The sequence below is a fragment of the Dromaius novaehollandiae genome, chromosome 9 (genome assembly GCF_036370855.1).
Source record: "Dromaius novaehollandiae isolate bDroNov1 chromosome 9, bDroNov1.hap1, whole genome shotgun sequence".
Taxonomy (NCBI): domain Eukaryota; kingdom Metazoa; phylum Chordata; class Aves; order Casuariiformes; family Dromaiidae; genus Dromaius; species Dromaius novaehollandiae.
In genome coordinates, this window is record NC_088106.1 from 11,997,013 (window position 1) to 12,010,287 (window position 13,275).

General features: G+C 43.0%; 1 protein-coding gene across 1 annotated transcript in view; it reads right to left on the bottom strand.

The window, feature by feature from the left end:
* AP2M1 (adaptor related protein complex 2 subunit mu 1) overlaps nt 1-13,275 on the bottom strand; it is a 31,657-nt gene that overhangs the window by 14,425 nt on the left and 3,957 nt on the right. Inside the window, exon 2 of the mRNA XM_026094794.2 lies at nt 3,475-3,587. Within this exon, the coding sequence (XP_025950579.1) occupies nt 3,475-3,548 (74 nt within the window). The 5' untranslated portion in view covers nt 3,549-3,587. The remainder of the gene's footprint in view (nt 1-3,474; nt 3,588-13,275) is intronic.

The following is a 13,275-nucleotide window of genomic DNA, read 5'->3' on the forward strand; positions in this document are numbered from 1 at the left end:
TTGGTTCAATCTCAGGTTCAATTTGGTGTTCAGTCCAGATAAACTGCATTCTTATCATATCAGCGATACCCGGTACACTCTGCTAAGGGAAAAAAGGGCCTTGGAGGGGAAAACCCAAACCCCTCAAACTGAGGCACAGCCTGGGGACCTCACAGTATCAGGCATCTTCTTCCCAGTCTGCCTCGAACTCCAAGTGGGCATTTCTGTCACAATACTCATGTGAGGCTGTTCAGGTTGATGCTTCCTGGCTTGGTCTAGCCAACAGGAAATACAGCAAGTTTGATAGAGCTAGAGCATGTCTGGAGAGATACAGCACATCCTGCCAATTCAGACACTGCTCTATCCAGCTTAAACTTTTTCCTTCAGTATCAAGAACCACGAAGCAGAAGTGATGTATTAGAAGTTCAGAAACCAAATGTCTATTATGTTTAAAGTGCATGCAGTTTGTCATTTAAGCTGCTCAGTTTCACATAGCTTATTTTTATCAAATAGCTAGATATTTAAATGCAGGTAGAATCTCCCAGTAACCATGTCATTGAAGAACAAGGCACTTGAAGGTCCTTCCACGGTATCCTGAATTAAATGCATAGTGCTTTGCTTATAGTTTTAAGAGGCTGCTTATGCATGCAGCTAGTTGCTGTATGGACAGATGCACTACATGCATTAAAGCCATTCTTTTAAGTTGCAAGCAAAGAAAATCCAAGTTTTGTGGTATTTCTGCATTTAACAAACCAGTTAAGGAAATGGTTTCTTCATTGACTGCCACTTTGCTCATTAGCATTTGAGCTAGTGTATGCTCATTTAGACCCTTAAACTGCACAAGGGGAGGGTTTCCTCATTATCACAAATAGCTTTTAATCTCTCCCAACAGCTATGTTGAGGCTTGAAAACGCCAGAGGCAACGGCCAAGACCAAGGAACCTTAAGGGTCAATCACTCAGAGCCCATGTGAAGACAGCAGCTATGATTGTTTCCCATTCAACCTACCTCCCAACAAGCTAGAAGGACTCAACACCAAGCACTTCAGACTTTTTCATTATGAAATTAAGTTGTAGGGTAGTCTAGAAATCTATCACAAGACTGTCTGTGTAGCAAGAGAACTCCTACAGAGGCAAGTAGAAGCTTACAGTGTTGTGACAACTCCCTACCTCCTTCTGAAGGCTGGGCCACTACAACTCTTAAGTAGACTTGGTATTGATGTGAGTATCCAGATTAGCAAGTAGATGATACTCAGTTCTACTTGCTTGCCACAGAGGTGAAGATACTAGCTTAGTTACTCGATTCCACCACAAGGTAAGACACAGTCATTTTAAAATGACTTGTTTTATAAGGTTACATGTGTAAAGCAATTGCACATCAAGTTTCAAGGTCTGTATTAGAGGGAATCCAAACATCTTGAAGATCAAGCTTGATTAATAGTTGGCATGAGCTCCATCTAAGTCACAAGACTGACAGAAAGGCACTGTCACAGAATTTGAGTGAAGAATTTCACTGAAGACAACACTGAACTGAAGTTCTAGTGAAAGGACTTGAACTTTTTCGCATCCTTTTCCAAATGAAGAAGTTGATTATAAGACAGGATCAAGCAGGATGTCCCATTTTCTAGTTTTGCCTGGCCAGCTGGCAAGCCAGTACTTTTCACATACCGAACAAGTCACTCTGTTTACAAGAGGGATGAGCCAAGATGAAAACAAGTGCAAGAGCACTACATTAGAAGATGAGCTTCACTCACCAGCTTACATTTTCATGGCAAGAAGTCCTTTCAGGTTCCCTTTAAAAGGTCTTTAAAAGGTTTCCCTGAATCAACATCAGTTCAAGCACAACTCCATCCTAAGTGCTCTAAGTTTGCAAGCCACAGAAGAACCTATTGTCAGAAACTCCAGTAACAGTGTCCCTTGCCAAACATGACACATTCTCAAAGGTTATTATTCAGCCTGGCCTGGTTCAGCCACCATAAAACCTATTAACTAGGGAGAACTTTGCAAAGTCAGATTGGGCACATTAACTGCTTTGAAGAGCTTCAGCAGCAAACATTCAGAAGAGCTGGTACAGCAGAGGACAGGCAGAAGCTTTGTAGCCAAAAGTTTTCTGCTTCAGAAGCGCAACGTTTTGCACTCTTGGCAAGGCCTTGGCTCAGCTCTGCATGGAGGCCTGTGTCAGACTCAGGCTAACTTAGCTATCCCTAGAACAGCTACTTTAGTCTGCACTGGACTAAGAACAAGTCAAGAGATACTTAAAGCTCACTAGGTGAAGCTTTTATTACAGACACTGTTGACCACTACTGCATCAATGAAACAGTGGAAGCCTTGACTAGCTACTAGTTTTACCTCAAATTTAAGCACTAGACAATCTACATACAGAAGGGATGCACTCTTCGGACTGGAGCAGTTTGAAGGCAGACTTGCTTGACAGTTTAGTGTAACTTGTGGCAACCAGTTACTTCACAGCACATCCTACCACTATGCATCTTGGAGACCTGGTTAGAACTATACCTTGCACTCCTAAATCAGCCAAAAACAATCTCGCTTGTTGTACTTGTGATTAACACCTACCACTGCCCTGCTTCCATTAGCTACGGTTTGACTCTGCTAAGTTCAATTCTTAACTTCCACCTAATGCCTAACACTAATGAAAAACCACTAGGAACAGTCTTGTCACGTGAGAAAGTCACTTAAGGTTTTTAGTCCAAGCAGTGGTATCACTTGATATTAGCTTCCCTAAAGCACTATCTACTGCCCATAAAACACTGAAGTTTTACTTCCCAGCCAGGAACTTAATAGCAATCTAAGAATTGTACAAACCAGTCTAAGTGAACAATGTAACACTTGTTTGAAGTACAGTAAGACATCTACAGTCTAATGAAGTCTTTCAGAGCTTCCCACAACTTTAGCTACCCCGTGGATGTAAGCTTTTTACATACAAAGCAGCCAAGGCTACAAAGCTGGTATACAAACTTGGGGTCCAGAATGTTGAATTTTCAGAGTACATAGGTGGCTACTGTGGGACTGCTTGCAGAGGTGATACCTTTGTAAGGCACCAAATACCATGGACGAAGTCTTCTGCATACCTGCACTTAATGCTAGACACTTGTGTTTGAAACCCAAATCAGGATCATGGTTATAGGATACGGAAGATAGTTTCCACATTACTGCTCCTGCAGAGTTTTAAAAAAACAGTGACGCTGGTAGACTCCTGCAGTGGCAGTCCATGCTGTTGAAGCACTTAGAGTGACAGTCAGATCTCCACCATCCAAAAAAAAGCCCTAGCTTTGCCTGCAGGCCATCCTTTGCTACCATCTGTAGATGACCAGTGCTTAGTAAACTCAAGAATATTTCTGAGCTAAGCCTAGAGCAGCAAGTTGAGTTGCAGTCTCACATGCATGCACAGCTAATGCAGAATAAAGCAGCTCTGGGATGTTGCCTGCACTAAAGTGAGACAGAAATGCAAAGACCAAGGATGCAGCAGAAGCACTTACCCAATGTCATCCCGGTAGACTCGAGAGATTAAAACCTCTCCTTTGTGATTATAGATGAATAAGCCTCCGATCATGATGGAACTTCAGGCTTCCCTTTCCATGTTGCTTAAGACCTGAAGCAATAGAGTGCACATATATTAGGCTGCATGGCAATAAGCAGTACAGCAGACAGATTTTGACATCCATTCGCTATTAGTCAGGGTATAGATAGCTTTGTGTGACCCCCCCCCCCCCCCCCAGTCAGAGGCAGAAGTCACTTCTTACAATACCTGTGTGACTTATCATACGAAGTTAGAAGATTAGCTCCCCTTGCCCAGAGCAGCATTCCAAAGATTTTGCCAAAAGAGCTCATCTAAAGCCAATTGCTTTATTGCCACTAAACTGTCAGAAAAAGCTGCAAAAAATTTCAGTTTGTTCAAATGCATGAATCCTGATCACCAGAAAAATCAACTCCACTACCTTCTTACCCATGCTAGCTAGCTCTACCATAACAGTCAACACCCTTGACTTGCAGCTCTACAAAGGTCATAATCCTGTATTAGTAACATCACATCTCAATTACTAGTCCAGAGGAGTACTAGAGTTAAAACTATCACACCATAAGTTATTCACTTGTTTTTTGGAGCTGAGGTAATGAAAACTCCCTGTCACCTTAAAACCTATTGCAAATAGCACTGCTCAGGCTCACATTCTGCATATTTCAACTTAAACATAGGCAGCTACAAACTCTGGTGGCAAGGACCTGATAGCACACATCTTGGTGCCACGAGAGTAATGGACTTCAGCAGATTGCTGGGTTGAGAACAGGTGGAGGGCACAGACAGAGATATTCCTGGAAGACTGATGGTATGGGCTACTTCAACTGGTTGGTCTTGGTACCTCTGGCCAGGCCAGCACATGGCTGAGGCCCAGCAGGCCAGCTAGCTACTCAGGAGTGGCTTAGATGCCAAAAGTGATTGCCTGACCCTTACATCCTGAACAGGGAGCACAGATAAGAGTTCCTTACTTAAAAAGACTACTAGAAACAGCGGTTTACTCTAGGAGGGGGAGGGATTCTTATTGCTGCAGGTGGAGATTATACTGTTTGCTCTTCTGGGACTTCATATGGAAATTGCTTTCCCAATGCAGAGTATAGATGTACCATGAAGGACCTACACCCTTAACTACATCCAAGTCTCTCTACCTCAGTGCTGCTACTTGACATGCCATACAACTGCAGGAGACCTCAGCCACCAGCCCTGCCATCAGCTATTTCCTCCTCCAAGCAGGACACTGGTGTTGTCCCTCATGTGTGCATCACACCACACACTCAGTGAGGAAGCCTGCCAGGAACTAACAGCCTTGTTCCAGGTCTAAGAAGCCACAGCAGGAATCCTGACAAGGGTCTGGCTGAGTGACTTCCTGAGCTTGCCTTTAGCACAAATTCAGGTCAAGAGGTTAGGTCCAGGTGAGTAAATGCAGCTACCATGTATCCAGTAATACAGATCAGAGCAAGGTGTTGGATGTTACACAATTTGTAGTCAGAACTAAAGCTTAAAATAAACACCAAGACAAATACAGGCTTATTTCTCGTTCCATTCATCAGCACAGATAAAATAGTATTGAGGCTCAAGAACTAGTAGTCAGGCCTCCCCCTGAATGCAAGGAAAACAGAGGTCTGGCACTAGTAGCAAATCATAGACCCTATTATATAGTGTGCATCTCTGCAGCGATAGATCTAAAACAGGTTTTATTTACAGTTACCCTTTTTTGCACACAGTTCTCAAACGTTTGAGATGCCACCAAACCTACAGCTGTACAGCAGGGGGTTCTTAGCAGCAAGTATACCGAGGTTTATTATTGCCTGCCAGGAAAGGACTTTAAAAAACAGCTCAGAGTATTTGTTATCCACATACGAGGAACAGCATAGCTCAAGACCAAAAGCAGTTCACTAGTTTAATAAAGCAAAGGGTGATGGGGAACTGCCACAATGCATGAGGAGTTAGGTCCACATAGTGCTACATTTTAACTGCTTGCACAGCTTGTAGCTTAATGTCTTCAGTTGCAGTCCCAAGATCCAATTTCTTGAAGTGCCAAAATCTTGCATTCAAGATGCTCGCATAAAGCATAAGAGGTGGTCAGAGGAGTTGGGGGTCACCCTAGTTACTTAAACTTCTAAGCTACTTGGAGCTCAGGCATCTTGACTGCTTGTTCAAAAAGTGATTTCATGCATTAGTGTTACAGCCTTTCTTGATATCTAGCTGCAGCACAGCTACAGGCATGAGCTCTACTTCACAGCCCAAATGGAGGGTAGTCTGGCCACAAGGCACCACTGGAGTGGAAGATCTCATCCATGAGCCACTTAACTGGAGGCTAGCATCTTAGAAGTTACCCCGTAAACTGCGAATCTTCTTTCTTTAGAGGAAGACCAGTCTGAAGAGAGCTGCAGAAGTGGCAAACAGTATCTTATGCCTCAGTAATGTCTCTTTAATAGACAGCTTCTTCTCAGATGACATTCCTGTAGTCATATGTCCTACCTCACGTAGGTCCAAGTCATAATATCCACCCTAGCAGTTGCTCGGGGGCTTAGTCCAGAGAATAGCACAAGTATGATAGGGCAAGCCTCATGATTAGCCCTGGGAAGATCATATAGGTGCTTCTCAGCTTCAGCACTGCAGAGCACCAGATAACCAACCAACTCCACAATGCTGTTAGGGTGGGTTAGCCTACACCCACTTTTTCTGTGTGGGTGCAAAGGATAGCAACAGGCTAGCCAAGAGACAGATGGTGACAGTGGACTGATATGTGTTTGCTTCAGGAACACAGCAAAGATGAAGTTGAAGTGACCTAGTCTCAGATCCTCTCAAAGGTCAGACAAAAAGCAAGAAAACAAAGCAAAACAGCAAAAACAGAAGCAATACATATATCAGAGGGACAAAAGGACTTCCAGGGTAGAAGTCTGCAGTATTAGCAGTAATGTATCCTCAGAAGTTATGATGCAGAAACTAAAGCAGCTGCCTGTTTGAAGGAGGAGTTATTGCAGATGCAAGTTCTGTGCAAAACAAGATTCTTACAGTGCAGCCACTACTTTTAATTTCAGAAAAACAAAAAAAATAAGCCTTTATACAAGGAGCAACATTCATTGGCTACACCTAGGGAGTCCTCAGAGCATATCATTACACATACTTCTCTTCTATGGATCTTCAGCTACCAGATGGCTTCTCCTGCTTACTAAAAATCAAAAAGTCAACCTCTACGTCAAAATCTTGAGAAAACTGCTTATCTGTCTGTTTCTTGCTGCTTAATAGTGAGCTTCCTGGCTTTTACTCCCACACTCTACTGTTGAGTGTCACTGGCCAACTGAGAACAACAGGCTGCCTTTTGTCACCTGCTAGAGGCTGCATGTGGCACCCATCAACATTTCTGATGGCCTGAAACTCCATTTAGCATGGGAGAGGTTTTCAAATATGTTTTAAGACCATCTTCTGCAGCAGTAGAATATAGACTCAGACTTCAGCATGCTGGTGGCAGTTCAGCTCTTTGATACCTCTGCCTCAGTATTGCAAAGCTCTGAAACCTCACCTAGAATTACTACTTACATTCCCACTGAAGGCACTTAGTAGCTTCAGGACATGAATATTACATGGCACTGCCATGAAAACTCTTGTACTCCCATACAGCAACCAAACTAATTAACTCAGAGGCAGCACACATTGAGACACCCACATAATTACACAATGAGAAAAGCCTTACAAAGCTTTTCACTGTTCCACACGGGGAATGAGACTGCACAGCACAGAGGGCAGCAAGGCCAACATCCCTGCACCAGAAGACGACAATCCGTTTGGTCAACAGAATAAAACTAGGTTCTCAAATCTAAGGAATTGGGATTATCACAGTCCCATGACTGCTCACAGGAAACAGATACTGCCCTAACAGGGATGTAGGAGGCCAGAAATAGGCAGTGTGCACAGCAAGGCCAGAAGCCAAAATATGAAAAGCATCTATTTGAATACAGTTGCCCAGCAAGTCCAGCAGATGCTGAAGTTCAGCCATTCAGCAGACATTTGAAATTGAGAACAATTAAGACAGTAAATGCAGCTTGTTGCCTGCTTTAGGAAATTCTTTCCTAATTAGTATTTTTTCATCCCAGATAAGAGACAATGATGTCTTTTCGGACAGCTACAGTGCCAATTTCCACATTCAGATACAGATTACTGCTACTAAAAGTAGTTCTTGTATCTTCTTTAAGACTCACATTCTATAGAATAAAGAATTTCCTGGAAGCTTATGCAACTGGTCAAAGCTGGATCATACAAATCCTACAAACCCTTTCCAGAAGATTCCTAGAAAGCATACCCTACTCAAAAAAAGCCACACTCCCTCTTGGGTTTTAATGCTGCTTAAGTTATTTATTCTACTATTTTTAGCATACAGAAAACATCTGCTTTGATGAGCAACAAGGTCAGACACACATCATATACAAGACAAGCCAACTGCTTTCTGAAAAAACTTGATTTGAATATATATTACCCTACTATAAAACCGGTAGAAGACTTCATCAAAACTCTTGTTGGAGCTTAGAAGTCTTCTCTTAAGAAGGTCTCGATATCACATGTTGACTGAAACGACAAGGCTAAGCTTTCCTGCAAGTTAAGTTAGAACACACTCCACAATAGCTTCACTTCAGTTATGGACAAGAATATCAGCATTTTTTAATTACATTACAGTACTAGGCAATGCAGTCAACTGCTTGCTTATACATCAGTCAAAGCATGTCAGAACAGTAGATAAAGCATGATCCAAGTGCTTTTCACCTAAAAATTTCTTTATTAGTATGAAGTGGAATGCTCCTCCCTTATACAAATACACTAGGAGCTGAGTTTAGGGTTCAAACTGTCCATAAACAGTTAGGAGCTAACTGCACAAATGAAACTACTAGGTTAAGAGCCATAATGGTTCATACTGCAGATCTATTAGCCCAGTATCCTGTCTCCGACACTGGCAATGAAGGGACAGTCAGATAAGAGCAAGAGCAAGTCAAGAAAAATACTTCCCATGATCTCCCTACAATAGCTTAAGAACTCCCAATGGATCTCTTTAAAGAATTTGCCCAGTCTCCTCTTGAACCTGTGCATCAGCAACATCCCATAGCAGAAGCCCTAAAGCTTTATAATCCACTGTATGAAGAACCACCTCCTCCGTTTTAAGCCAGCGTTTTCCTTCCTCCACCAGCCTTGTTTAATGGCCTCTAGTTCATATAGAGGAAGAGGCAGTGAAGAACTAGCCTTCATACTCTCTAGGCCATTCAGAATTTTAGATATTTTGTCTCATTAGTTGTGTCCTTCCCCAGTTGGAGCATTACCACCTTACTCACACTTTGGTCTCTCCTGGTGCCTTCCTCTGAACTTTTTCCTTCTGGAAAGAGCCCAAAACTGCATAAATTATTCAAGATGCAAGTAACACATCATACAGACAATGATATAGTCATGCATTTTGGTTTTGATCTCTTTTCCTAATGTTTCTCAATATTGGAACTACTTTTTTTTTACCACCACTCAGCAAGAAGCTAGCAGTTTCCTGACCCATCACAGCTCCTGAATTTCACTGAATTAGATCTTCAAGATGACTATTTTACAGGTGAAGCTAGAATTGCCCTCTCCCCCCACCCACCTACCCAGTAAAACTCAGCAAGTTTTACTTACTACAGATATTGCCAAAGAATCAGGAGCATTCTGCCAGTGTTTCACAATTGCAGTCTACAAGCCTAAACATACCTGAAAGATATCCACTAGCATCATTTCACATATAATACAGCTTACCTCCATTCCAGTTATGGCTTTCCTCAAGTCTGCCAAACCTGAGACTGTACGGCTCCTCAGATTAAATCCGAATTTACATTTAAGTGCAATGTACCTCACCAACTGTCCGAAACAAACTGAGTTGTGTGTTTCCCGGGCACTGAGCAAAGCCACAGAGACTAGAGACAGTGAACGCAGAAAATAGTTTTAGATGATTGACCCAACTGTATCAGCCATATGTCAACTCTCCTTGGCAGTTCAGAGATACACGCTATAAACCTCTTGCTGCAGTCCCATCTAATGGCATCGGGAATGAGAGATCTCAACTGCACACAATACATGCAATTATAACCAGGCTTCCCCACTTTGTTTGACTTCTTCAGTCCAACATCTTGGAAAGTTCCAAAGGGCAAAAGCATCAACATCAACTCAACTCACAGCAAACTGGGTTTTGTGCAACAAAGCCACACTTTCACCCAGCTCACAGGAACCAAGGGCGTCTGTGGTGGGAAGTTCAGGGAAGACATACAACATTCCAGTCTTCTGATCAAGCCCAGCATTATGCCCCTCCCAGACATAAGATTAGCTGATGGAAGTAACTCTCCAGTGGGGCAGGGAGTGTGGTCATCCTAATGAGAGCATGTTCCCACAGATGGGAAACAAGAGGTGGAATGACTAGCCCAAGGATATATGAACAGATGATAAGAAAGCTACACAAAGGAAAGCATGCAAGAGAAAGTTGCTTAAAGCTTAGCAAAACAGAATGGCTCTTTAAAATGCTTCAAGGAGAGCCATTGTCTAAGGGAGTGAAAATAAGCCTGCTTTGTTTTGACCATCTCCTTTGTGTTTCAGTACAAGTTTCACACTCACTTATTTCAACTATTTCAAGGTTACACTGCAACTAGAATGAGGTTTAAGTGGTGCAGTTCAGACAGTATGATCTTCCATATCTTTTGTAATAATGAAGTTTTCTTCTCTTTTCAGATCAGCTTTGAAAAATAAAACGCACCCTCGTGCTTGCAGTGGTTAAGAACTGCAGGAACATAGCTCTGATTAATTTGAGACCGACATTCAGTGACTCACAGCTGTTGGAATCAGAAGGCCCAGAATAAGAAATCTACCACAGGAGATGGGTTCATCTGCTGGCTGTGCATAAGCAACATGACTCAGAAAGCTTCCCAGTAACAGTATTGCTCAATCGGCTTTCAATGACTCATTCTGCTCCTTGCCACAATCAGCCTTTTCTAGGGAGCTTGCCCTACACTGTTTTTGAGCTTCCTCAGGCTAATAGCTCACTGCAAGATACAGTTAGAGAGGAGCCTGAAGCTGCTTCCATTGTTTATTATTAAGTGACTGGAAACCAAGGTGAGTCTAGCTGGAGCCTTCGGGTGAATGGTCCATCGACTGCCTTTTTGGAGCTTTGCAACTCAGCTCCTTCTGTTTCGCAAGCTTGAACATATGGTAACCCATTCTGCACTGCTAGCTATAGCCTTACTTTCTACCTATAGTATGGATGGATTTATTCTAGCTAAGGTTCAAAGAAGATCCATAATAAATATGGAATTAGCACCAGTTAGTAACTAATCCTCTTAATTTAGGAACAGTCATCCTCTCGTAACAGACCCTCAGTTCTTCAAACAGTTTTCTACTGGGGTAGCAGTGACACTGAACACCCAAATGCTGCTCCTACAAATGCTTCTGGTCAGTAGGCTTCCTATTCTGCTATAGAGTACTTACACTCTGTTACTGTTATTTCAACCCATAAAAAGGAAGCAAGAGTATCCTGAATGACATCATGGACAGACCACATACCGAGAGATGCCTCTAAACCCACTAGGAGCTAAGGCTACATTAAAATGCCTTTCCAGGATGTGATGAAGGGCTGAACTGAAACACTCAAGTGAAAAGCACAGCATTAAAATACACCTTTAAAGGGACCATTGCAAAGTTACAGTCTTAAGACAGACAGAGGAGAGCATGTACGAGAAGAAAATGCTGGGGTGCAGATTTGAATGCATTTCAGCAGTTACATAACTGACAAGCAGCAGGATTAGCTAGACCTACAGTAACTGGCACACAAGAAAGTCAGAGATGCAGTAAAAGCATAGTATCAAAAACAGCTTTTGTATGCTGATCCTAATGTAGACATGAAATGCTCCATTTATAAGGTCTGACCTAATCCCAGGTTTTTCTTTGAAAGCTGCCAGATTTTGCCCTTAGGGATCCACACTGTACCACACATCTGGAATGCGAGTGGGCAGTCAGAAGCACCCGCTCAGTGCAGCAGTCTCCTGTTGCTGCACTGTCAGTAGCTTCACATCTTCCAGGATGCAACAAGCAGCAGAGCTGGGGCTGCCTAGCAAGACAGTCCATCACTAACCCTGCATTTAGCAGAGTTTCAGTTATTCCCTCCTGTAGTAAGCAAAGAAGCCCAGCTCAACTCCATTGCCTCTTCTTGGATTTTGACCTAGAATAGCTGTAAAAAAAAAAGTGAACAATATACAGCATGGAGCTTTCTCAGGCTAAGCAACACAGATGTAAGAAGGGGACCGTCAATCATAGCTTGTTCCCTCTTCCCACTGGAAGACAGGCTTTGGCAAAGAACACACAGGCTGAGCTGCTGTCTCTCCAAGGGCCGAGATGAAGCTTCAATATCTGCAGCAACTCTTCCAGAAGCACCACGTGAAAAGGATGGACTGTCCAGCTCTTGTCTTGTGCTTTAGCCTCCCATACTCTCTCCACTTCAGAGGACTAGCATCACACCAGTAACAAAACACCACTTTAGTGCTGAACTGGTCTTTTGGTTAGGGTATAAAGGAAAAGTCAAACTCTAAGTCCCAGATGTATACAGACATTCAAACAAGTGACTTTCTACACTGATGTCCAATATCCCAAAGTCTTTTAAGTGACACCACGTAGACCATTACTCCTACCCTGCACCAGCAGGAACAGTGGTAGTTTCAACTTATACCACACAGACTTTAGAAAACAGTTGTCTGCTTTCCTAACTGTGTCTGCTTTGCTAACTGTATCTGCACAGCTGAGCACAATACTCTTCCCCCCAACCTCTGAAAATGATCAAAAAAGTATCTGCCCTAATTCACTGCTCGGGAAAAATAATGAATTAGTTTTCTATGGGGGTATAAGGCAACATGCCTGCAGTAACAACAGCTTCTCATCCAGGCACAAGACACTTGTTCTAGCCCCAAAATAATGAGGTACTGTCTGGAAGGAACATGTCATTAGCAATGTGCCTACAGCCTAATGTTACTGCCGCCACCATAAACTTTGAGTGTCTGTTGGTATTTTTGCCTTGGGAAAGAGCAAATTTGTCCATATCCTCACAGGCTCATTTCTCAGAGCTCCCCTTCAGCAAGAGAAGAAGGGCTGAAATCCTGAGCCTAGTCTGCCTGCTATTGTGCCAGGTCTGTTTAGCAAAACCTCTGTGTTCCCTCCTCTGAGGCACAGTGATAACACAGCACCTCTAGACTAAGTGCTCGAGAACAACCTTGACAGCAGAGACAGGAGTTCTTCTACCACCCCTAACAATATAACTAGTTTCACATTACTATCTAGCACCAATAGTCTCAGGATTTGGGAAGCACTGGTATGGTGGTGCAGAGTGCATCTTCAACTGTGCCTTTCGGACAAACAATATTATACAGAGGCAGGTGTGCAGATGTTGCTCTTACTACAGAAATACCTCTCCAGAGTAGGAGTCTAGCACTACAGGTGGTCAAAATAAGTGTGCTACATGGTCTGCCCAGTTACCCTTCCACTCAGCTATTGACAGAGCAGGCAACTGAAGCTTTACAAACAGAACCAAAGGGACTTCAGCTCATCTGCTGACAAAGGCATTTAGGTGACAGCCCCACCGTGAGACAAGTTGCTAGCTTCATCCAGTTTCTTTGCCATCACGTAGAGGAGGTGAATAAATACAAGATGATGTGCAGTGACCACCAGGCCCAGCTATCCTCAGTTTTGTTGCTCCCATTAAGGGGCTAGAAGCTTTCCACAGCAG